The sequence below is a fragment of the Oncorhynchus kisutch genome, linkage group LG28 (assembly GCF_002021735.2).
Source record: "Oncorhynchus kisutch isolate 150728-3 linkage group LG28, Okis_V2, whole genome shotgun sequence".
In the NCBI taxonomy this organism is placed as follows: Eukaryota; Metazoa; Chordata; class Actinopteri; order Salmoniformes; family Salmonidae; genus Oncorhynchus; species Oncorhynchus kisutch.
Genome location: NC_034201.2, coordinates 22,755,565 through 22,783,134, shown reverse-complemented (window position 1 = coordinate 22,783,134; position 27,570 = coordinate 22,755,565). Strand labels below are relative to the sequence as shown.

The window sequence follows — 27,570 nt, the reverse complement described above, 5'->3', positions numbered from 1 at the left end:
GGGTCTTATCCTGGATACATGATGATCGATACTTGTCTGCAGTTTGACAAATACAAATAATCTTCTTTTTTCTTTTATATTAATGTCATCATGTAGGTTATCCTACCCGCACTGGATCTGCTAACTGTTGGCTAGAGCACACCTGCCACCACCAGAGTGGGAACGCACAATCACAATATACATATTGTTTTACAAAACCATCAGTAGAGTTGAAAATGCTTTGGAAACCCATTTAACTTGTATTCTTTATTCGGTACGTGTGAATTTAACAGAAAAAGTTATTTTTGTGTGCACCTCATCATCAGACACAGCCTTTTATCTGCAACATATCAATTTGATGGGAACAGGTAGACCACCTGACCCCAGGACACTCACCCAGACCTTTAGGTAGACCACCCAACCCCAGGACACTTATCCAGACTTACAAGTAGACCACCTGACCCCTGGACACTCATCCAGACCTATACATAGACCACCAGACTGCAGCTATGACAGACCCAAAGCACAGACACGTAGATCACAGCCCAACAGGTCACTGAAACAGACTCAAAGCCTTGCAGAACCATCTAAGACCAAGCTGCTAAAGCACATCCTGGGGAAAGATGTTTAAAAGCCAAAGCCTACTGCTGCTGCATGGTCCCCTCCAGTCTATCTGCATGTGTGAAGATTATTTTATGGCTTTTAGGTCATTGTGCTGTTCTTCTGGACATCTGGTGTGGTTCTCTTTCAGAAAATCTGTCAACAGACGTTACATTTGTTTGTGACCGTGTAAGTGTTCTTAATATGTTGCCAGAGAATGTGCATCTGTTCATTGACTTTAGTCTTAGACTCTCCTTTTATTTGAAGACAAGTCAGTCACCCTATGGTGCTGCCTGCTGAAAGGGAACTATAAAGGTAAGATGCATTTTACTCAGTCCAGTGGTTCAGTGACCAGAGACGACAAAGATGTTTCAGTTTTTCAGAAGGCTTTGTATATTTATTATTTGTTCTGAACTAAAATCATTGAAAATTGTTGTATAGGTTTGTAAACTCTTCCTGTAAGAATATGAAAGTCTGACCTGTAACAATATAAGCATAGCTTTTATTAACAAAATAATTTGCCTTACATACAGATCTTTTCATGTTAAATAGCAGTATTGGTTTACAGTTGTAGTCAGTTGAGTGAAATAATTATTATTTAAACATTGAACATCATAGACGTGAACCACAGTGGACTGTTTAGGCTACTGATTAGTGACATCAATACTATAACATGTGCAAACACACAGGTTGGAATGGAAGGCAGGATCACTATGACAAGCTTGTTTTTATATGGTTTTTCTCATTCATTCACAAGTCATGCTTGTTGAAGGCTTTTACAACCCACAGTATCTAGCAGGGTTGGGATCAATTCCATTTCAATTCAGTCAACTCTGGAAATAAACTGAGATTCCAATTCCACATTTTGCTAATTGAGAAGCACTTTTAGGGAAATTGGAATTTCAGTTTATTGACTGAAGTGGAATGGAATTGACCCCAGCCCTGGTATCTTGATGCTAAGGTCACATTTGAGTGAACAAATGATAGTAATACCAGTACAGTGCAGTCTCAAATGGAATGTACTTGAGGTTCTACACACTCCTATAGTTTAGCCCTTGAAGTTGAAGAGGTTGATGAGTATGGTGAAGTATGGTGAAGAAATAAAAAAAAACAAGGAAATGGAAATACTGTCCTCCAATTTGTACAATATATTATGAATTTGTAAGTGCTTAAGATCCCGTTCAATCTCTTTAACCTTGTGAACACTCGAAAAACACTACATAACACATTTTATCTTAAAGCATAAAAATGTAATAGCGTTATCTAAAATGTCAGTGCATTTAAATCCTCATCTGACCACACGAAGGATGGCTCTTCTCATAACAGAGTGCCATTATGTCCAAACGGAGCCTCGTTAAACTGGAATTCTTTTGAGGTTTGGTTTTCTATCTCCACACAGGAAACATGTGCAAGACCATACGTTGGGTGGTCAAGTAGAGAGAGACATCTTGGAATTCAAACCAAGAGCGATGCACCGTCTATTTAACAGATCTGTCTCAGACTCACAGATACAATACCGCAATGACACTCTTACACTGACAAAGCATGTTTTTGTCTTTCACAGAACAAGAACTTGTCAGCCCCCTAATATTTGGTTAGGCTTAAGTGTTCCTAGCAGGGTTGGGGTCAATTTGGATTTTTTGAATTTATTTCAATTCAAACCGTGATTTTGAATTGGCTTTGAATTGAAGGAAGTAGAATATAATTCAAAGCAGTTAAGATCATCACTTTATTTTAAGAATGTGAAATGTCAGAATAATAGTAGAGAGAATGATTTATTTCAGCTTTAATTTCTTTCATCACATTCCCAGTCGGTCAGAAGTTTACATACACTCAATTAGTATTTGGTAGCATTGCCTTTAAATTGTTTAACTTGGATCAAACGTTTCGGATAGCCTTCCACAAGCTTTCCACAATAAGTTGTGTGAATTTTGGCCTATTCCTCTTGACAGAGCTGGCATAACTGACTCAGGTTTGTAGGCCTCCTTGCTCGCACACGCTTTTTCAGTTCTGCCCACAAATATTCTATAGGATTGAGGTCAGGATTCCAATACCTTGACTTTGTTGTCCTTAAGCCATTTTGCCACAACTTTGGAAGTATGCTTGGGGTCATTGTCCATTTGGAAGACCCATTTGCGACCAAGCTTTAACTTTCTGACTGATGTCTTGAGATGTTGCTTCAATATATCCACATATTTTTCCTAACTCATGATGCCATCTATTTTGTGAAGTACACCAGTCCCTCCTGCAGCAAAGCACCCCCACAACATGATGCTGCCACCCCCGTGTTTCACGGTTGGGATGATGTTGACTTGCAAGCCTCCCCCTTTTCCTCCAAAAATAATGATGGTCATTATGGCCAAACAGTTCTATGTTTGTTTCATCAGACCAGAGGACATTTCTCCAAAAAGTACAATCTTTGTCCCCATGTGCAGTTGCAATCCTTTGTCTGGCTTTTTTATGACGGTTTTGGAGCAGTGGCTTCTTTCTTGCTGAGAGGCCTTTCAGGTTATGTCGATATGGGACTCGTTGTACTGTGAATATAGATATTGTTGTACCTGTTTCCTCAAGCATCTTCACAAGGTCCTTTGCTGTTGTTCTGGGATTGATTTGCACTTTTCGCACCAAAGTACGTTCATCTCTAGGAGACAGAACGCGTCTCCTTCCTGAGCGGTATGACGGCTATTTGGTCCCCTGGTGTTTATACTTGTGAACTATTGTTTGAACAGATGAACGTGGTACCTTCAGGCGTTTGGAAATTGCTCCCAAGGATGAACCAGACTTGTGGAGGCCTACAAATTTTTGGCTGATTTCTTTTGATGTTCCCATGATGTCAAGCAAAGAGGCACTGAGTTTGAAGGTAGGCCTTGAAATACATCCACAGGTACACCTCCAATTGATTAAAATGATGTCAATTAGTCTGTCAGAAGCTTCTAAAGCCATGACATCATTTTCTGGAATTTTCCAAGCTGTTTAAAGGCAGTCAACTTAGTGTATGTAAACTTCTGACCTACTGGAATTGTGATACAGTGAATTATAAGTTAAATAATCTATCTGTAAACAATTGTTGGAAAAATGGCTTGTGTCATGCAGAAAGTAGATGTCCTAACCGACTTGCCAAAACTATAGTTTGTTAACATGACATTTGTGGAGTGGTTGAAAAACGAGATATAATGACTCCAACCTAAGTGTATTTAAACTTATGACTTCAACTGTATTTGTGAGTGATGATTTATATATAGTTTTTTTGCCAGACATCTCAACCTCCAAATATCCTCTGTGTCTGTGAATTTCAGGGTTATTTTCCCCCCACTCAGTCAGTCTTCCTCACCACATTCTGTATATTCCTGAGCTTTCTCCATGACACGAAAGAAGCCATGACATTTGCTAAATTTAAGCAGAGCACAATAACACCCCACAAGTTTATATTATGTGTAAAAATACTTTTCCACTCCGAGCTGTGTTGCGTGTGTGTTATGCCCTCTCACTGGAGATTTTGCTGATGTTGCTGTCGTAAATTGTTCCACTGGACAGACTTTCCTATGTCTGTTTTTTACACAAGACCTGTACTGAGCAAGTGCGATGTAGCCCATGATGAACAATACAGTACACACCTCAGCCAGGTTAAATAAATGTCTGCTACATGACAATAAATAAAATACCAAACATTGGTATAAAAGTTGAACAATTGATGTATATTATTTTGAAACGTTAAGGCTTAGAAAAAGCAATGTTTTGAGTTATGGTTAATGTGTAGGAATGGTAAATTATGTGTTATCTTGTAGTAATGGGTTCATTTCACAGTCCTGCAAATCCAGTTAGCTTTGACAAAATAAAAATTAAATCCTTAACAGTTGAAATCATAAGGTGAACTGTGCCATTGTTCACCCCAGTGCATTTGTTATTGTTTTTGTTTTGTTGATGAAACAGAGGAGAGAAGCATCCAGCAGAGTGGCTGTTCTAATGCATGTGAAATTATATCAGAGGGAAAACAACTCGAAGTTCGTTGTTTGAAGTAACTTCTTTGTTGTTATAAATTGCAAAAGGACGTGGCAGTTTTACCTAATACGGATTCCAGCTTTAAGACTCTTGCCTGCTTTTCACTTGCCTGGTCCCAGATGTGTTTGTGGTGTCTTGCCAACTCCTATGGCCATGACAATGACCATAGGAGTGGGCCAGACAGCACAAACACATCTGGGACCAGGCTACCTTTTCATCACCTGGCCCCTGATACTCAGATTAACTCATAAGCAATGCTCCCCATTCAAGGCAGATCATCTATTCAGTTTCACATTTCATCATACCCACTCTCTTTGTTCTGTAAACATTTATAATCTCACTTAAAATGTCATTGAAGAATACAATACAACAAAAACATGAACACAGATAGTATTTTGGGGGGTTGGGTCTCTCCTTGAGTCATACCCCCGGCCTGTGGCCCCACCCTTGAAGTAAAGTTATGTAGGCGGGGCTAGTCGCCTCACGAACACTGGTGTCTGCCCTTACAGTAAAGGGTCATGCCCCATGTAGCCCCACCCCTCAGAGTAAAGGGTCAATGGTCATGTGGATCTGGTCTCTGTTCCGCCTGCTCCCATTGGAGGAGTGGAGGTAAGGCTCCTCCTTCTGACATAGGACGTGACGCGTCAGGATCTTTCGGAATGTGTTCCTGAAGTCCTGGATGCGGTAGGCATAGATAACGGGGTTGACGGCTGAGTTGGCATGTGACAGCATGATGGCTATGTACATGACGGGGGCCGGCTTGCACAGGTCCTTGTAAAACAGGGTCAGGCAGTTGAGGATGTGCACGGGCAGCCAGCATAGGGCAAACAGCCCCACAATGATGGACAGAGACTTGGCAGCACGGATCTCACGTTGCAGGAGCCCGTGATGGTGGCTGTCCCCATTGCTGCTCACTGAGCACTTGAGTTCAATCTGGTGCATCTGCTTGCGGGCCACGGTGAAGATCTTCACATAGATGCCCAGCATGATAAACAGAGGAGGCAGGACGCAGCCGAAGAAGTTGAAGTAGACCATGTAGTGCATGTCCACCACACTCTCAAACAGGCAGTTAAGCTTGCAGCTGCTCAGGAAGTCACCTGCTCTGCCCAGATCATCCACCAGGGGGGGGATGGTGGTACTGGCATTGTCCCCCAAAGACTTGCCATTCGTCAGGCTACTGGAGACATTCTGACGGCAGGAAGTCACCTTCAGGTTCCAACCCAGGAATGGGATGAGGCCGATGACGAAAGACAGGATCCATAAGATGGCGATGATTCGTCTGGCCCTCGTACCCGTCACCAGCTCCTTGTACCTGGATAAGAGGATGAGGGAAGACCAAAAAGACGCTGGTTAATATCCATGGGGGTTATAAATGGGTCTTATTTTCTTTTCCCTAAGAGTTGTGACTGAGTGCCCTTAACGGCCACAGTGGCCCTCTATCAAGCATTATGGTGCTTATGCTGCACACCTATTCATGATTAAAATAATGTAATAATGAGTTATTACAGAAAGACAATAGGGCAATAGAGAAGCAAATATGCTGTCCTTAAAGTTCTTCCAACTGAACATTAAATTAGAGCCTGTGATAGGAGTAATATATAATTTCCATCTTACTGTCTAAAGCAGGGTACCAAAACATAATGAGACATCATTCCAACAGACTTCTGGGTGGTTCCACCAATTAGGTGCCTTTTGAGTAGTGTAACTTGGTAAAAAAAATATATAATCATGTTTTCCCATCTCAAGAGGTTAAATACCAAAAAGGGTTGACGATTTCATCGTAATTCAGTTATAAATCCCATTTTGACAGAGGGAATGGGGGAATACAAGCTTCACAAAACAATTGAAAACGTTTCTAGCCTGTCTATCTGTGGGTAACATTGGCGTGTTATGCTCAACCCAAAAAGAAAAGGGCCAGAACCAGCTCACCTACTTTAACACTATGATTTGACTATTAGATGTTGAATGTTTCCTTGAATAAGATTTTTTTTTAAGCATAGTTTCACCATATTAAAACAAAAGTTCAGTTCACGTAACAGAGTTGATCTTAAAACAAGGGACAGTTTTTATGAATGACTAAATCATATGAAATAAATAATAATCTTCAGAAATGACTTTGTCAAACCACAAAATATCTAGGGCTTTATAATGATGGTGAAAATGTTGGTGTTAAAATGTTAAAAAGTGGGTTAAAATCACAGTGGGTGCACAGAGGGACATGTCAGAATGCAGAATTATTGCTCCTTAGCAAGTCTTATTTATATATAAATATCTGATTTATTGAACTTTCCATGTGGTCTACACTAAAGGGCACTTTATTTAAAATAACAGGCTTTTAAAATGACATATTTGTGCACAATTTCTACTTCAAATAAAAGACACTCATTTTGTGGAACAACCTTTCTATTGATCGAGGTCTGCATATGAATGCCATTGGGCTCCATATGCTCTGTTCCAATATCCATAGCATAGGCTACCACTTATTAAGGAATGTGTTGTATAGGGAATGCATTCTAAGTGTCATGTTAGTATTAATATTGGAACGTTACGTAATCTATGATCGAATCAATGTAAGAATTTGCCTAAGAGCAAAAAAGCTGAATCAGCTGCAGCGAACAGGAGTATTGCACAAAGAATAAAAATTTGGCAATTTGTGATGTGTTGAGCAAGTAAGAAGTTAAGAATTTACTTATTTATTGGCTAACTGTTACACCACATTTCAGTAAGCACATTGACTCAGAGACAGGCATGTGAAAGGAAAAACCGTCAGAGTAAAACTCATCACCTCTCTAAGAACAACAGTCTATCTATACAGTGTTGAACACACAGACGTTATACAGTGCCTTCGGAAAGAATTCAAACCCACAACACGTTTATATAAGGTCCCACAGTTGACAGTGCATGTCAGACCTACCCGTAGCACTCATGTCTGTAGCCATGAAGTGCTTTGAAAGGCTGGTCATGGCTCACATCAACACCATTATCCCAGAAACCCTAGACCCACTCCAATTTGCATACCACCGCAACAGATCCACTGATGATGCAACCTCTGTTGCACTCCACACTGTCCTTTCCCACCTGGACAAAAGGAACACCTATGTGAGAATGCTATTCATTGACTACAGCTCAGCGTTCAACACCACAGTGCCCCCAAAGCTCATCACTAAGCTAAGGACCCTGGGACTAAACACCTCCCTCTGCAACTGGATCCTGGACTTCCTGACGGGCCATCCCCAGGAGGTAAGGTTAGGTAACAACACATCCACCACGCGGATCCTCAACACAGGGGCCCCTCAGGGGTGTGTGTTCAGTCCCCTCCTGTACTCCCTGTTCACTCATGACTGCATGGCCAGGCACGACTCCTACATCATCATTAAGTTTTCCGACAACACAAGTGGTAGGCCTGATCACAGACAAAGATGAGACAGCCTATGGGGAGGAGGTCAGAGACCTGGCCGTGTGGTGCCAGGATAACAACCTCTCCCTCAATGTGAACAAGACAAAGAGATGATTGTGGACTACAGGAACAAGTGGACTGAGCACGCCCCCATTCTCATCGACGGGGCTGTAGTGGAGCAGGTTGAGAGCTTCAAGTTCCTTGGTGTCAACATCACCAACAAACTATCATGGTCTTAAACACACTAAGACAGTCTTGAAGAGGGCATGACATAGCCTATTCCGCCAAAGATGTGGATGTCGATTAAGGCAGCCCCCCGCACCTCTCTGATTCAGAGATTTCCTTACGGCGGAAGTTCAGCGTTACGGCAGGATTTAAATTGAAAAACAATGTTCCTGCGTTAGCGGAGAATGCAAAAATCTTCCATTACGTTGTATCAAACTCTGAAAACATAGCATCACTTAATGAACCCGACATGGTATATGTTGTAGTCGGACCATTCTAGTTGTAGTGAAGGAGGAGCAATGCTTTTTGATGACATTATGAATGAATCCAACAGGCCTGTCCGTGGTTCAGGCTGCCGCACACACAGTGACAGTTCAGCATGGACACAACATGACACACAGAATAAAATAATGCAACTAGCAAAACAAAAAACACACTGTTTACATAACCTATGGTAGCCTAACACTATTATCACACTATCACCCATAGTAATAACAACAGTGTCACATCAACAGTGACAGGCTCAAGGTGCTGAATGGACAGCGACCGCAAGGCTAATACCTGTGCACTCCATGGAGCTGAAGGAGAGACAGGTTTGGTCAAACACATAGACAAGGCTGATAAGACAGGCAACAGCAGTCACACACAGCATTAAATCACGTTAAAGACAAAGCATCCCATTCACTCCAGTAGGCCCCTTGAAATCAGAACAATACAAAAGCACAACCATTTCATTTCCAAAAGGAAATGAACAAACCAGATATTACTTCCCTTTGCAAATATATTTGATCACGTTCATCACACTAACCGGTGATCTGAGGTTTAAATGCAACAATGATTCACAGTCATTATTTTCAAAGAGATGTCTAACAGCAAGCAAGCTGCAACAAAACAGCACCACTCACCAGATGATGATCATTTGGAAAAGAAGTTTGAAAGAAGTTCATCTTGATCATCCTGTATAAACACAAACTCACTTCCTTGACAACAAACAAGAACTTTGAGGAAATCTGTCAGAACAAGTTCACAAATAAAAAACACATTTATTCCTCATGTAGGGATTTTAAAGATACGGAAATGAGTTTGAACTCCTGGAAAGATATCAGGGAGGTAATTGGGATAGATGTGGTAAAGAGGTCAATGGAATTCATACTGTGGGAGATAGAAGGATGCTGGATTGGCGCACATTCGACAAATCTGATCTAAGAAAGCGGATATTTCTCAAGTCCGTCATGATTTATGTGTTGCAACGGGCCCACAATGTGGTTATTGCTGCATAACATGTAGAAGTTGTCCCTTTTCCGGTTTAGAAAAAGTGACTGCTAAATGCTAACTCCCATTTGTTTAAGCTTTTAGAATAACTAGCACACAGAAATCAGTTTTGAACTGTAATGCAGTTGATTGGTAACGATGACATGAACATGTGTCTCTGGTTTTTACCTCAACATAGTGTGAAATACACGTATAAATAAGAGCCTAAATGTAGGGTCATTTTGTTTGGGGGAGATTCGGAATGGAGATGCAGGTGGGAAAATGGTGCAATCTTTTTACTTCATGCTGTCTTGGCTGAGCTTCTATTGTCAAGCACTGGGAAACAGATTCCAACATCTCAGAAGAGGTGAGGTCTTTTCGTTTAGTCAGTTGCTTGTAATTACCTAGAAGGCTATAGAGATTAGCCTTGAATCACTATGAGTGACGCGGTGCAGACCAATTTATTGGATGCGTATGAGAGCTTCCCGATGTGCTAGAAGTATGATTGCTCTGACTTCTGCAGAGGCCTGTATCACAGTAAATGCTGTACGGGCCACTGCAGACTTCAGATTGACCATGCAGAGGCAAGCGTGGGAAAACTACTGCTTGACCCAATGATTAAATTTATTTTGCCCTCACTAGAGAAATGTCTAGGCCCGTCACTTTTTTTAAACGGTCCCACCCATTGCAAGTCAAAATGTGATTGGTTTGTTTACATCCCTGCTAGTGAGAATTTCTCCTTTGCCAAGATAATCCATCCACCTGGCAGGTGTGGCATATCAAGAAGCATGATCATTTACAGGTGCACCAATAAAAGGCCACTCTAAAATGGGCATTTTTTTTACACAACACAATGCCACAGATGTCTCAAGTTTTGAGGGAGTGTGCAAATGGCATGCTGACTGCAGGAATGTCCACCAGAGCTGTTGCCAAAGAATTTAATGTTCATTTCTCAACCATAAACATTTTGTCAGTACGTCCAACCGGTCGCACAACCAGAGACACGTGTAACTACTCCAGCTTCTTCACCTGTGGGATCGTCTGAGACCAGCCACCTGGACAGCTGATGAAACTATTTCAGCTGAGATGTATTTCTGTCTGTAAAAAAAAACTTTTGTGGGAACAACTCATTCTGATTGGCTGAGCCTAGCTCCCCAGTGAGTGGGCCTGACTCTCAAGTGGGTGGGCCTATGCCTTCCCAGGCCCACCCATGGCTGCGCCCCTGCCCAGTCATGTGAAATCCATAGATTAGGGCCCAATTAATTCATTTCAGTATAATTAAAAATTAAAAAATCCTTAGGCCTCCTCTGGTTCTACACTGCCAAAAACGCTGCATATGTCGGCTTAATCAAAAATGACCTTTAAAGGCGCACTATACAGAAATCGCTCTGCCATTTCGTGGTTGCTAAAACTCACGTTTCAAGGTGAATTTGGTCGGGTCACCCAAAAAGTTGCATATTGCAGTTTTCATTTTCTATTACGCAAGGTGTAACGCTTCAGCGATACAGATTGAACAGAGCCCTAACACTGAGTTCACACGCCAAACCATGAAACCATATAGCAAATATACAGTAGATATAGGATAATCAAATCAAAAGTTTATTGGTCATGTACACAGTTTAAGCATGAACATTTGTTGTCATTGCTCATGTGCCTTCACTTTGCTCTGACTATAGCATGTAATAATGACATGTAATGTCATTATAGTTGAGTCACTAGCCACGATAATCATGTAACGATATTTCCGCATGATATTTCCTCTAGGACGACAAATATCAATGACTATTAAAGTAATCTACATACACTCTGGTAAGGCATATGATATTTCTATACAGACTAATAGTTAAGTGCAATGGAAAAAAATACTTTTTGGTTTTATTCAAAAAGATGAAGTGGTCGTTCTCTGCTGCAAATGTTTTCCCTTCCCTCCTCATGAAACAGCTACAATTTGCCAGGACAAATTTCATACAAGTTAAGTTTCACAGGCAACAGTAGCTCATTTGACAAGATAACCGTGGCTTTCAATCATTACCTACAGTATTAGTACTGTAGCACCTCAGACGCCAAGGCCTCAAAACTGATGACTGGGACTTTAATAATACAGCAGTAAATGATTCTACCTCTCTCCCTATTTCTCCATTTCCCCATCACCTCAGTGAAGGATGCTGTGCCCCCAGTGCCATCAATAATCCACAGACAGCCATGACCATGTTTAGGGACCTGAAGTGATGGGCCCTAAGGCTACAGGGTGGACACACACATCACTCCTTCCTCTCTCTTCTTCTCTCATCATCCATACATTTCTCAGTCTCTCTCTCTCATCTTAGTCCTCTAACCTGTAAGTCAAGCCCAGAAAGGTTTGTGTTCCAGACAGTGACTAATATCTGGGGGTGGACAGCTCTCTCACTCTCTCTGTCTCCCTCACATGCTCCCTCTTTCTCTCTCCCCCTCATACACTCTCTATTTCTGTCTCCCTCTCTCTCCTTCTCTGTCTCTTTTTCCTACTCTCTATCTCACTTTCCCTCGGGCCCTCTCTCACTCTCTATATATTATCTCCGTATCTCTGTCTCACTCTCTATATATTATCTCCCTATCTCTGTCTCGCTCTCTCTGATGGGCTGGTGACATTCCTCACTGTGAGGGCCAGTAAATGAGCGGCTGAGCAGATCTGGCATGACGACCGCACGCTGGCATCTCTCTCTCTCTCCCCTTTTTTCTGTCCCTCTCTCCCCACACATCCCTTTTCTAACCCCATGGTTCCTGGGCTTCCGCCTGGTGCACATTGCAGCCCACAAACCTCTGCCAGGCTAGTACACAGAGTCAGTAATCACAAAGCACATCCGCATAAACATGACAGAGATGTCCACAGTATAGCCTCAAACAAAGATGTCCACAGTATAGTCTCAAACAGAGATATCCACAGTATAGCCTCAAACAGAGATGTCCACAGTATAGCCTCAAGGGGAACAGGTGTTTCTCTTTGACCCAGTGGCAACCTCATGATTCTACCCCCCAAGCCATAAGACTCCTGAACATCTAGTCAAATGGCTACCCAGACTATTTGCATTAGCCTACACTTTGATTATGCAAATCAAATATCACTTTGATTATGTAAATATCCTGCCCTCACAAGGCATAGCACCAGCAGTTCTTATAGATCGGCTCAAGAGATTTGAAGGTGTGATATCTCTATGTGAGATGTGTGATATTATCTGTAGCCACAGGCCAAACTAGTATAGTCATACCAGGATTTAGAGGCTCGGATTCATGAGGTGCCACACCTTGTGAACACAAGTGAGCACATTCTGCTGTCACTACAGATGAGAGTAGGCCTAACAGTAAGACTCTCAGGTGGAATCTGGTCTGGTGAATGGAATTATCATCAACACTTTAACTCAACGCAGAGCCATACAGTGAATGTATTGCTTGGATGGAAACTATGAATAATGCTGGTGTGTATGAGGCTTGGCTTTATGGTTTTGTACAAACAACATGTGCAAATTTTCTTCAATGTGTTGCAGAATTGTGATAGATAAAGGTGGTGAGGAGTGGTTTCTTCTTACTATTTACACTCTTTGTTGCTGTATTTACATCATATATACAGTGGGGCAAAAAAGTATTTAGTCAGCCACTAATTGTGCAAGTTCTCCCACTTAAAAAGATGAGAGAGGCCTGTAATTTTCATCATGGGTACACTTCAACTATGACAGACAAAATGAGAAGAAAAAAAAAAAATCCAGAAAATCACATTGTAGGACTTTTTATGAATTTATTAGCAAATTATGGTGGAAAATAAGTATTTGGTCACCTACAAACAGGCAAGGCTCTCACAGACCTGTAAGTAAATAAGTATTTGGTCAATAACAAAAGTTTATCTCACTACTTTGTTACATACCCTTTGTTGGCAATGACAGAGGTCAAACGTTTTCTGTTAAGTCTTCACAAGGTTTTCACACACTGTTGCTGGTATTTTGGCCCATTCCTCCATGCAGATCTCCTCTAGAGCAGTGATGTTTTGGGGCTGTTGCTGGGCAACACGGACTTTCAACTCCCTCCAAAGATTTTCTATGGGGTTGAGATCTGGAGACTGGCTAGGCCACTTCAGGACCTTGAAATGCTTCTTACGAAGCCACTCCTTCGTTGCCCGGGCGGTGTGTTTGGGATCATTGTCATGCTGAAAGACCCAGCCACGTTTCATCTTCAATGCCCTTGCTGACTCAAAATCTCACGATACATGGCCCCATTCATTCTTTCCGTTACACGGATCAGTCGTCCTGGTCCCTTTGCAGAAAAACAGCCCCAAACAGCATGATGTTTCCACCCCCATGCTTCACAGTAGGTATGGTGTTCTTTGGATGCAACTCAGCATTCTTTGTCCTCCAAACACGACGAGTTGAGTTTTTACCAAAAAGTTATATTTTGGTTTCATCTGACCATATGACATTCTCCCAATCTTCTTCTGGATCATTCAAATGCTCTCTAGCAAATTTCAGACGGGCCTGGACATGTACTGGCTTAAGCAGGGGGACACGTCTGGCACTGCAGGATTTAGTCCCTGGCGGCGTAGTGTGTTACTGATGGTAGGCTTTGTTACTTTGGTCCCAGCTCTCTGCAGGTCATTCACTAGGTCCCCCCGTGTGGTTCTGGAATTTTTGCTCACCGTTCTTGTGATAATTTTGACCCCACGGGGTGAGATCTTGCGTGGAGCCCCAGATCGAGGGAGATTATCAGTGGTCTGGTATGTCTTCCATTTCCTAATAATTGCTCCCACAGTTGATTTCTTCAAACCAACCTGCTTACCTATTGCATATTCAGTCTTCCCAGCCTGGTGCAGGTCTACAATTTGGTTTCTGGTGTCCTTTGACAGCTCTTTGGTCTTGGCCATAGTGGAGTTTGGAGTGTGACTGTTTGAATTGTGGACAGGTGTCTTTTATACTGATAACAAGTTCAAACAGGTGCCATTAATACAGGTAACGAGTGGAGGACAGAGGAGCCTCTTAAAGAAGAAGTTACAGGTCTGTGAGAGCCAGAAATCTTGCTTGTTTGTAGGTGACCAATATTTTCCACCATCATTTGCAAATTAATTAATTAAGAATTGTACCTATGATGAAAATTACAGGCCTCTCTCATCTTTTTAAGTGGGAGAACTTGCACAATTGGTGGCTGACTAAATACTTTTTTGCCCCACTGTACATCAACTGTTATGTGTGATGACATTAATGTAGTAGAAAAGACCTGTTGCCTGAAACAACTGCAAAAGCCAAAATGACTAACTTTATTGAGACAGCCTGACAGTATTTGGGGCTCAATAGTGGCAAGTCCACACACTTAGTTTGGCAATACCATCCTTCTGAAAAAAGCCACTAAAAACCAATTTAGTCTCATTAGCAGAGGAAAGCAGCTTTTCAAGGACACAACACTGGTTCTTTCTGAGCAGAGAGAAACATGTGGGGCCTGAGAACATGAACTGAAGAGACTGTTGGTGAGAGACAGCTAGGTGAAGAAAGCCCTGGCAGGTTTGTTAACTCTTGGAACATGGATAGCCAGAGGCTATGCTATTGGATCTTTCCCTTCAAACGGTATGGTGTGGGTGGAAGAAGAAAATACATAAATAGTTTGATGTCTCTTTCTGGGAAACATGAAAAGGAAACAAAGGCCCTAAAATGGGTGTGTATTAGTGTTGTCAGAGGGTGCAGAACAGAGCTCCATCTCTCATGGTTTGAAGCATTTGAGTCTGCCTTTTCACTTCCACCAGAGCCAGCTGTGAAAACACTCTGATCTGAGGGAACCACAGTCCCACAAGACTAAGGCCCAGGCACACACACACAGTCACACACACACAAACACAGTCACACAGTTTACACACACAGTCACACACACACACACACACACACACACACACACACACACACACACACACACACACACACACACACACACACACACACACACACACACACACAGTTACACACAGTTACACACACAGTCACACACTCACAAACACATACACAAACTAAAAAAATTACTAGAGTAATTTGAGCTGACCATATACCTTTCTCATTACCACGTGTGTGATGTGGGTCTGGGGTAAAGGGGAAAACCGTAAAAAAGGATGTTTAAATCTGTCTGGATTTCTAAAAAGGAATGTAGTTATGAGACTATATAATGCATTTGCTGGCATTGAGCAGCAACCTTTCTGTATATGATGATGAGATGTCCTTTTATTTAACACCCCCTGAGGAATAGTCTGTCTCTTCACCCATGAAGGGAATAATGTGAATTACATACTGGGAAGGGAAAAGAAAATTTGACTGATTGAGGACATTCTTGGGAAACATCTGTAAATGGAAAAGCAGCAGTTTGCCTTAAAGGGCAGGTTGCACAAAATATTTCCACAAATCTAACAATGTAGATGGATGATATTTCATTCGAAATGGTCTTTATGCAAAAGTTTATAAAATAAACACATTTTACACTTCTACTTTTACAATTTAAATTACCATTTATCAAATTATCAAAAATTTATCAAAAAAGCCCTTCAGTCATATGCGGGTCCTACTTTGTACCAAATGATTACGATGACTACCAACTAGAGGTCGACCGATTATGATTTTTCAACGCCGATACCGATTATTGGAGGGCCAAAAAAGCCGATGCCGATTATTTGGCTGATTCTTAAAATGTGTTTATTTATTTGTAATAATGACAATTACAACAATGCCAAATTAACACTTATTTTAACTTAATATAATACATCAATAAGATCAATTTAGCCTCAAATAAATAATGAAACATGTTCAATTTGGTTTAACCTTTTGCGTGTCGGGGGCAGTATTTTCATTTTTGGCTAAAAAACGTACCCATTTGAAACGGCCTATTTCTCAGCCCCAGAAACTAGAATATGCATATAATTGTCAGATTAGGATAGAAAACACTCTAAAGTTTCCAAAACTGTAAAAAATATTGTCTGTGAGTATAACAGAATTGATATTGCAGGCGAAAGCCTGAGGGAAATCCAATCAGGAAGTGCCTCTTATTTTGAAACCTCTCTGTTCCTATGCACGCCTATCCTCCATTTAAAGGGATATCAACCAGATTCCTTTTTCTATGGCTTCCCTAAGGTGTCAACAGTCTTTAGACATAGTTTCACACTTTTATTTTGAAAAATGAGCGTGAACGATCACATTGCGTAAGTGGATAGGTGGCGGCTCTCAGAGTGAGTTTTGCGCAACTGAGTAAAGCGGCCATTGTTTCTCCCGCTGTTATTGAAAAAGCTACATACTCGGTTGATATATTATCGAATATATATTTTAAAAACAACATGAGGATTGATTATAAAAAACGTTTGACATGTTTCTGTGGACATTATGGATATTATTTGGAATATACGTCTGCGTTGTCATGACCGCTCTTTCCTGTGGATTTCTGATCATAACGAGACAAACAAACGTCGGTATTTTGGCTATAAAAATCATCTTTATGGAACAAAAGGAACATTTGTTGTGTAACTGGGAGTCTCGTGAGTGAAAACATCCGAAGATCATCAAAGGTAAATTGTTGTTTTGATTGCTTTTCTGATTTTTGTGACTAGCTACTTAATGCTTAGTGTACATAATGTTATGTTATGCTATCAATAAACTTACACAAATGCTTGGATTGCTTTCGCTGTAAAGCATAATTTCAAAATCTCAGACGACAGGTGGATTAACAAAAGGCTAAGCTGTGTTTTGCAATATTGCACTTGTGATTTCATGAATATTAATATTTTTTTGTAATATTATTTGACTGTGGCGCTATGCTATTCAGCAGTTGCTGATGACAATTTTCCCGGTACCGGGATGGGTAGCGTCAATAAGTTAAATAATGCAAAAACAAAGTGTTGGAGAAGAAAGTAATATGTGCCAATATGCAGTATGTGCCATGTAAAAATGTGGGCCATGTAAAAATGTGGGCCATGTAAAAAAGCTAACGTTTAAGTTCCTTGCTCTGAACATGAGAACATATGAAAGTTGGTGGTTCCTTTTAACATGAGACTTCAATATTCCAAGGTAAGAGGTTTTAGGTTGTAGTTAATATAGTATTTATAGGACTATTTCTCTCTATACCATTTGTATTTCATATACCTTTGACTATTGGATGTTCTTATAGGCACTATAGTATTGCCAGTGTAACAGTACAGCTTCCGTCCCCCTCCTCGAACCAGGAACACATCGACAACAGCCACACTTGAAGCATCGTTACCCATCGCTCCACAAAAGCAGCGGCCCTCGCAGCGCAAGGGGAATAACTACTCCAAATCTAAAAGCGAGTGACGTTTGAAACGGTATTAGTGCACACCCAGCTAACTAGCTAGCCATTTCACATTGGTTACACCAGCCATTAGGCTGATAGGCTTGAAGTCATTAACAGCGCTGTGCTTGCGAAGAGCTGCTGGTAAAACGCACTAAAGTGCTGTTTGAATGAATGATTACGGGCCTGCTGCTGCTCAGTCAGACTGCTCTATCAAATCAGACTTAATTATAACATAATAACACAGAAATACGAGCCTTTGGAAATTAATATGGTCGAATCCGGAAACTATCATTTCGAAAACAAAACGTTTATTATTTCAGTGAAATACGGAACCGTTCTGTATTTTATCTAACGGGTGGCATCCCTAAGTCTAAATATTCTTGTTACATTGCACAACCTTCAATGTTATGTCATAATTACGTAAAATTATATTATAAATTGGTACTAAAGTGCCCAAAGAGTTTTGTCATGTTATGTTGCTAGTAGATGGTAAAAAACAAAGATAGTTAGCTATCTAGGTGCACCGGGCCATACATAACGAACTGGCCCACTTGCACCACACAGATCTAGCATGGTGTTTGGGGATGGAATAATCTAGCTAGCTAGCAAGTAAGCTACAAAAACTCCATCAACAGAATACTGCACGTTTTGCAGAAATTAATGGTCAAATACTGATTCATGTCATTGTTTATTTCAAGGTATGTCTTTATTTTTGCCGAATTGTCTGATCTTTATTGGCCGATATAACTTGCAGGATATCATGGTTGCTAATGTTTGTGTGTGCCATTATACCTCGATTTAGGTTGGCTTCAGAGTGACAAAATGTTTTTTTCAAAAACAATAGGAGGACTAGGTATATGATGTGGGTCTAATGTGGACAGTGGCTTCACTCCTGCTCTGTAGTGCTCCTCTTTACGTCACTTTTCCCGATGCTTTTCCAACATGACTTCGGTCAAATTTGGATAAAATATAAATACAAATGTAAAGTGATATGTCGTACTGGGACTTGTAGTTGGAAAGGATGAAACAAATCATAATGTTTACCAGCAACCTAAACGTAATAAAATGCTGAAAGGTAAACCTTTTCCTGGTAAATGTAATAAGTTAATACATTAATCGGTTGGTTATTGCATTAACTGGTGAGTAACATCTCTTTTCATATATAATGTAATAACGTCAATCAATCATGTAATAACATACCAAAATAAAAATAAAAATGTAGTACTTCAGTCAATTTGATGCACATACCACCACCCACTGCCAATTACAACACAAACAAACTCATGCACATCATACAGGAATACTCATACATAGAGACTCTACAAGCCCACAAATGTAAACACACGCACACGCACGCACACATACACACACACATACACACACACACACACCCACACACACACACATACACGTAATCTCCAATAGATCCCTGCAAACAACAATGGGGACGCCCCACATGTTCCCCTGGAGGTTTTGTCTAGTTCCCGGTTTGTTGGGGATGTCCCCCCTCCTCAGGAAAAAGTACCTAGGGCACACAGACCCTAGTTTCATTACACCTCACCACTTTTTACTGTTGCCAAGCCCGTCAAGGCCGTCAAGAACGTCCTGGGGAACTTCAGGGGAACATGACAAAATGTTGCAAGAACGTCCTGGGGAACTTCAGGGGAACATGACAAAATGTTGCAAGAACGTCCTGGGGAGCTTCAGGGGACCATGACACAATGTCGCAAGAACATCCTAAAAATGTCCTCAGTGATGACCCGGGACCAACTAGGAACTAGACAAAACCTCCAGGGGATCATGACACAACATCCCAAGAGTGTCCTAAAAACATCCCTGGGGACAAAGGTTCATGAGGTGGTCACCTGGAATGCATTTCAATTAACAGGTGTGCCTTGTTAAAAGTTCATTTGTGGAATTTCTTTCCTTCTTAATGCGTTTGAGCCAATCAGTTATGTTGTGACAGGCAGGGGTGGTAGGCAGGGGTGGTATACAGAAGATAGCCCTATTTGGTAAAAGACCAAGTCCATATTATGGCAAGAACCGCTCAAATAAGCAAAGAGACACTCCATCATTACTTTAAGACATGAAGGTCAGTCAATAAATAAAATGTAAAGAAGTTTGAAAGTTTCTTCAAGTGCAGTCGCAAAAACCATCAAGCGCTATGATGAAACTGGCTCTCATGAGGATCGCCACAGGAAAGGAAGACCCAGAGTTACCTCTGCTGCAGAGGATAAGTTCATTATAGTTATCAGCCTCAGAAATTACAGCCCAAATAAATGCTTCACAGAGTTCAAGTAACAGACACATCAACTGTGACTGTGTGAATCTGGCCTTCATGGTAGAATTGCTGCAAATAAACCACTACTACAGGACACCAATAATAATAAGAGACTTGCTTGAGCCAAAAAAACACAAGCAATGGACATTAGGCCGGTGGAAATTTGTCCTTTGGTCTGGAGTCCAAATTGGAGATTTTTGGTTCCAACCGCTGGGTCTTTGTGAGTAGTGTTGGTGAACGGGTGAAATGATGATCTCCGCATGTGTATTTCCAATAGTGAAGCATGGACGAGGAGGTGTAATGGTGTGGGGGTGCTTCGTTGGTGACACTGTCTGGTTTATTTCGAGTTCAAGGCACACTCAACCAGCATGGCTACCACAGCATTCTGCAGCGATAAGCCATCCCATCTGGTTTGTGCTTAGTGGCACTATATATATTTTTCCAACAGGACAATGACCCAACACACCTCCAGGCTGTGTAAGGGCTATTTTACCAAGAAGGAGGGTGATGGAGTGCTGCATCAGATGACCTGGCCTCCACAATCCCCCAACCTCAACCAAATTGAGATGGTTTGGGATGAGTCGGACCGCAGAATGAAGGAAAAGCAGTCAACAAGTGCTCAGCATATGTGGGAACTCCTTCAAGACAGTTGGAAAAGCATTCCAGGTGAAGCTGGTTGAGAGAATGCCAAGAGTGTGCAAAGATGGAATGAAGGCAAAGGGTGGCTACTTTGAAGAATCTCAAATATAAAATATATTTTGATTTGTTTAACACTTTTGTGGCTACCTCATGATACCATATGTGTTATTTCATAGCTCAGGAATTCGATCTTGCAACCTTTCGGTTACTAGTCCAACGCTCTAACCACTAGGCTACCTGACACCCCACGTTGAGTTCACTCAACATGTTAAAATGACACCAATTACCATCCTGATTTCAAATCGTTCAAATACTTTTAGCGTTTGCTTGATCTTGCCTGGAGTGCCAGAGTGATGGGTTTTGCAGTTTTGGGACTATTCCACGTCCATCAAAATAAGGGAAATAATACATGAAGACATTGATTTTGGCATGTTAGTACATGATCGGTTGAAGTTATTATGTTATTCATCAAAACAGTTGCTACTGACCTAATAACGTAATACCCACCGGATAACGTAAAAATAAGCTTGGTTAATAATAATCAAGTGTTACCCGAATATGTGTGTGTGTGTGTGTGTGTGTGTGTGTGTGTGTGTGTGTGTGTGTGTGTGTGTGTGTGTGTGTGTGTGTGTGTGTGTGTGACTGTGCTTGTGTGTACATTTCAATGTGTGCTTGTGAGTGTCTCTATGTAATGTATGAGTATTCCTGTATGATGTTTATGAGCTTGTCTGTGATGTGATTGGCAGTGGGGGGGTGGGGGTGGGGGGGGTATGTGCATCAAATTGAGGGAAGTAGTACATAAAAACATAGATTTTTGAATGTTATTGAAGTTATTACATTATTCATAAAAACATTGTTACTCATAATTTTACTAATAATAATTTTTACATTTAGCAGAAAAAGTTATTACGTTTACCGTTAAACATTTTATTACGCTTACCGGCAAGTTATTACATTTAATGGATTTATAAAAACAATTCTAAAGTTATTACAAATAGAAAAGTTATTACATTTACAGGTGTTATTGCATTTACCGTTATTAGAGTGTTTCTTACATAATTTGATAACAATTGGAGTTCTTAAAGTCTATGAATCTGTGCAGTTTGATTCTGCAAAACTGGCCTCTGTGTCCTCACTGTTACTTTAGGTGGCCACATACAGGTGATCACGTCTAGTTAGGGCCTTTAGTTTTCCTCCTGGCTGCAGGACCAATCAGGCCTCTGGATTCCTGTGAGCAGGAGAAACTCCTGACCTTAGTCATACTTTATGCTGATATACTGCAATTTCAAAATAAATACCCAGCTGATGTCCCAGTTCTTGTCTTGTGAGACAGAAGGTGCAAATATTTTTTTCTCTATCTGAACCAATTTGTCTCCTCTGTCATTGGGCTGCCAGGCTGGCAGACTGTGTGCCACTACCAGTGTGCTCCTCTGCCGCCTCCAGCTCTATATCAATAAGATGACACTCTGAGGCCAGCCGGCTAGATATCGATCCAGTGGGCCCAGCCATTGTCTCAGACTCTGAGAGGGTGAGAGAGGTCTGATTATCTACTATAGCGCCCTTTAAAGTGTACCAGGGGCGGTGCCTCAAGGTGTACATCAATATGCCACTACAACCTTGCAAAAAATATCTACAGCTGCTTTTCCAATGATCTACAGCTGCTTTTCCAATGTCTGTTCAGGCACCCATGGCCTATCAAAAAAACAAGCCAGAGCCCAGTGCCCCCCACACTATAACATAGGTTTTTATAGGCCTACTGAAAGTATAGGCCTAGGGTTATCTACACAATGAAGATTAACAGTCACGAAAGAAACCCCCAGGAATGCGTTGGTCTGTGTGGTGTGTTGTAGTCTGTACGCCTAAATTACTTGTCTTGATCTACTTCGACTGCAGATTTTTTAAGTTGCTTTGTCTTTGGAAATATTAGGGCAGCACAAGGAGGCACACTCCGGATGAGCCTTGGTCATTTGATTATCGGACCGCAGGCTTAATACCTGGTCTCAACTAAGGCCTATTTTTACATTGCCTTATTTTTATAACATTTATTCAGTGCCCCAGACTTTTATTGGCCCCAAGGCTGTAGGCCTGAAGTAAAATGTTAACCGCCAATGTCCTTCTCTCACATTTTCTCAAGACCATATCAGAACAGACATAAACATAGTTTCTATTTTGAACAGAGACATCACTTCTATACCACCGATTACAAGTAAAAGTTTACCTTGATTTATGGATTATTCTAATTATAAATCAAGGCAAGGCATCTCCTAAATTGGTTCAAATGGACTATTTCTATTGGAGTAGCTAGGTTTCCATCCCATTGGCAACAGATTCATGTGAATATTCCAAAATCTGCATAAAAACAATATGCACATTTTCCCACTAGATATGTCTTCCCTCAAATATACTTGTTGCATAAAGATAATGAAGTAGTGCACATAAAACAACTTTTGCGGTTAAATTCCCATTGCACCAAATAGAAAATACAAGATAAATGGGTTTCCATCACGTTCAACACTACTGATGGTTTTGTCACAAAAAATGTTGACGTTATATAGTGAATGTGTCCACTCTGGTCGTGGCAGGTGTGCTCTAGCCAACAGTTAGCAGATCCAGTGCGGGTAGGATAACCTACATGATGAGATTATTATGGGAGAAAAAACAAGATTATTTGTATTTGTCAAACTGCAGACAAGTATCGATCATCATGTCTCCAGAATAAGACCCTCAATATTTATTGGAAAGGAGAATCAATCACCACATGCACTTTCACCACCTTGTGAAGTTCATCATAATATATTTAATCTGTAGCCTAATAAACTGCATTCTTTCCAAAATCGTAGTGGGAGGACCACAGAATCTATCTATCGAGAGACTCCAAGTTTACTTCGATTTGATGGCTATTATATCAATATTTGTGCATAAAGGCATTTCCATCGCCATTTCTGGCATAATACATTTTACAGACACAGAAAGATCCCACCTTGTCTAGGGTATTTTGTATTGTCGGCATTTGGAAAGTTTACTGACAAATTTGCTGTTTCCATCAGGCCTGTCATGACATTTCTTAACCAACATGTATTTTACTTGCATAAAAAGGTTGAATGGAAACCTTGTTACTGAGGGACAAATAAATCAACTATAAGGTGGGTCCCCATGTGTCATAATTCCCACCAACACAGGCTCCCCACATGTGCTTTGTGCCCAGTCCTGTACACTTTCTGTACTTTCCCATCCTGACAGACACCTCATCAAGTTTGCTGATGACACTGCCCTGAATTGCCTGTTGCATTATGATGATGAACACCGTGGCCCAATCCTAAATTACTTTGTAGAGTGGTGTGATGAATCACACTTGGTCCTCAAAACCAACAAGACCAAAGAAGTGTATAGATTTCAGGCAGCGGACAACACCCACCCCTGCAACATCTATCAGAGGTCAGAACATAAGAGTTTGTAGTTGAATACAAATAGCTGGGCGTCCTCTTGGACAATAACATTCAGTGGAGTAAATGTGCAGGCCTGATCTACAAAAAGTGTCACACCCTGATCTGTTTCACCTGACCTTGTGCTTGTCTCCACCCCCCTCCAGGTGTCACCCATCTTCCCCATTATCCCCTAGGTATTTAAACCTGTGTTTTCTGTCTGTCTGTGCCAGTTCGTCTTGTATGTTCCATGTCAACCAGTGTGTTTTTCCCTGTGCGCCTTTTCTATTCTCTTTTGCTAGTCCTCCCGGTTTTGACCCTTGCCTGTTTTCTGGACTCTGTACCCGCCTGCCTGACTATTCTGCCTGCCCTGACCTCGAGCCTGCCTGACCATTCTGCCTGCCTTGACCTTAAGCCTGCCTGACCATTCTGCCTGCCCTGACCTCGAGCCTGCCTGACCATTCTGCCTGCCCTGACCTCGAGCCTGCCTGACCATTCTGCCTGCCCTGACCTTAAGCCTGCCTGACCATTTTGCCTGCCCTGACCTCGAGCCTGCCTGACCATTCTGCCTGCCCTGACCTTAAGCCTGCCTGACCATTCTGCCTGCCCTGACCTTAAGCCTGCCTGACCATTCTGCCTGCCCTGACCTTAAGCCTGCCTGACCATTCTGCCTGCCCTGACCTCGAGCCTGCCTGACCATTCTGCCTGCCCTGACCTTAAGCCTGCCTGACCATTCTGCCTGCCCTGACCTTAAGCCTGCCTGCCACACTGTACCTCCTGGACTCTGAACTGGTTTTGACCTTTTGCCTGCCCACGACCATTCTCTTGCCTACCCCTTTTGGATTATTAATAAATATCAAATACTCCAACCATCTGCCTCCCGTGTCTGCATCTGGGTCTCACCTTGTGCCCTTATAAAAAGGGTCAGCAGAGACACGGGTCTCTTTTCATGTTGACTGTACTATACAGACTCTGTTTTACAAATATTTAAACTTTTTGCATTGTTTGTTGGTTTGGTCATGTCACTGTCAGTCAGAAGAAGGATTATCACCACAGCAAGCAAGTTACTTGGAGTCAAACAGACAGGCTTGAATGAGATATGAATGAATGAGGTATAGGGCACCCGGCTGCAGGAAAAACAGTACAAGACAATCATTTGTGACAGGTGTGATATTTCTAAAATATATCAAATATTTGTAGATTTGTTTAACACTTTTTTGGTTACTACATGATTCGATATGTGTTATTACATAGTTTTGATGTCTTCACTATTGTTCTACAATGTAGAAAACCCTTGAATGAGTAGGTGTGTCCAAACTTTTGACTAGTACTGTCTTACCAAATGGTGATGTGTAATGAAATCAGAGTGGGCATACCCAGGTAGGTCGGTAGGAAGATTTATTTCTTAAACAACGTTCTTTTGGGTCCATATGGCAACGTCCTGACAACTGGTACACTGAATGTCCTGGCAACATCCTAAAAACATTCTGACGTGGTTTACAATGACATCCCGAGAACATTCCCCTGTGACCATCACGAGCCGTCCCAATGACAGGTAAAAATGATGTCCTGGGAACTGCCCAAAAACCTTTATAAGGGATGTCCCTGGAACAAGCCTGGGAACTAGCCAAAAATCTCAAGTGGACCATGACATAACGTCCTGAAAACGACTTCAGGGACGTACACAGAACAAACAGAGACCTAGACAAAACCTCCAGGGGACCAAGACACAACATCCCAATAACGTCCTAAAAACATCCTTTTGATGTCCCCTGGACAAACAGTGAACTAGACAAAACCTCCAAGAGACCATGACACAACGTCCCAAGAATGTCCTAAAAATGTCCCTGGGATGAACCGGGAATTAGACTAAACCTCTAGGGGACAATGACACAGTGGCCTGACCACTTTAGACAACCATTTTGTGACGTTCCCGGGGTTGTCCTAACAACTCATTAAATGTTGTTTGCAGGCTAACTGTTGTGAATTTGTATTGTGAATGTGTTGTCTACTGTATTGTTATTGTCATTTTTCTTAACGCCATTTTAAACGTGTACATGATACAATAAGGTCAGTAAAGTAGCCCTAATTGAAGTCAGTCTTGAAAAACATTTGTATCGGGTTAATTATTTGTATCTTTCCTTAATTACTCATAAGTACATGCTATTGATTCACTTAAATCACAAAACACAGACGCTAAATTTTTGTCAAGCTATCAAAATGCATAATAGGGTACTCACCTGAGGGGTATTTTGACGGCCAAATATCTATCAATTGCAACTGCAAGGAGGCTAAAAATGGAGCTTTGAGTCAGTACCAAAACAAAACAGGCAAGGAAAAGACATCCATAGAAGTCCAAAAATATACCGATGCTTATGGTTATGGCAAAGGGGATGGCAAGGCAACCCACCAAAATATCTGCCACAGCCAAAGACACTAAAAAGTAGTTCGTAGTGGTTTTCAGAGTGGTGTTGATGGCGACAGCCCAGCAAACCAATACATTGCCAGAGATGGATAAAATAGCTATAAATATCTCAAATACAATGTAGTACTGAATCATCTCAGCAAATATTTCAGAACATTAGGTCTGTCAGAAAAAAAAGTGTCATAAGACAGACTGTTCTAGTGGGTCCAAAAGAGATAGTGTTTTTGCTGTATTCCAAGAATATTCCAAAAGTATGGTTTGCGATAACAGCCATCTGTGAAAAGAAAAAAACATATAGGATACTTTACTGTTCTCCAAAGCAAACCCTGTAATTACAATTGTTTGAAATGTGAATTATTTGCAGCTTCGTATCGGTTATCATGCGTCTAACAAAAATGATACGGTAACCTATTACAACTAGTCTAACCAAGCCACATGTTAGCCAATAGACATTAAAAACATGTAAACTAATATCTGCAAACTATTTCTGAATTTATTTTTGGGTTGCTTACCCCTCTTGAAACTTTGCATTATTTGCCAGTCCTTTGAAAATATACTACACTCCTCCAAGTATCTGTTGCGAGGCGGTATTGGAGACTCACTTTGGAGACTCACTAGTTCCGTTCAACACATGGTATTTGAAGTAACGAAAAAATATATATTACAGAGTAGGCTAGCCACGCCTTAAATTCAGCGAGGTCTACAGACGACGTGCAATTCTGCAAACCACAGTTCCTCTTTAATGAAGCTGAGACAAGAGTCATCATGTGTAAAAGCGTAAATAAGCACCCGTTACGCACCCATTAAATGTGGTGTAAACAATGAACCAACACGCTTTCAGGTTGATGTAGTAGTTTTTTTTTACTGTGCAGGCAAAATCCCACCCAATGCATCTACATATGTCTTTAATTTCAAGGCTATCCCTTCACGAATGTCTAAAATATGTGGTGGATTGATTCATCCACTTACATATCCACCCACTTGTAACTGTCCTCCCTCAGTCAGAATCATCAAAGATATTATATATATATACATTGTCAGTCTAGGATCCTCTACTTCT

At 41.2% G+C, this 27,570-nt stretch overlaps 1 protein-coding gene across 1 annotated transcript; it reads right to left on the bottom strand.

The window, feature by feature from the left end:
* Positions 1-1,054: 1,054 nt before the first annotated feature.
* LOC109872643 (adenosine receptor A2b-like) lies at positions 1,055-27,153 on the bottom strand. The gene is made up of 3 exons (XM_020463954.2): positions 27,023-27,153; positions 26,326-26,784; positions 1,055-5,890 (listed from the first exon to the last, which is right to left on the bottom strand). Exons 2-3 carry the CDS (start codon positions 26,643-26,645, stop codon positions 5,119-5,121), a joined length of 1,092 nt encoding a protein of 363 aa, XP_020319543.1. The 5' UTR covers positions 26,646-26,784; positions 27,023-27,153; the 3' UTR covers positions 1,055-5,118.
* Between the last annotated feature and the right edge of the window lie 417 nt (positions 27,154-27,570).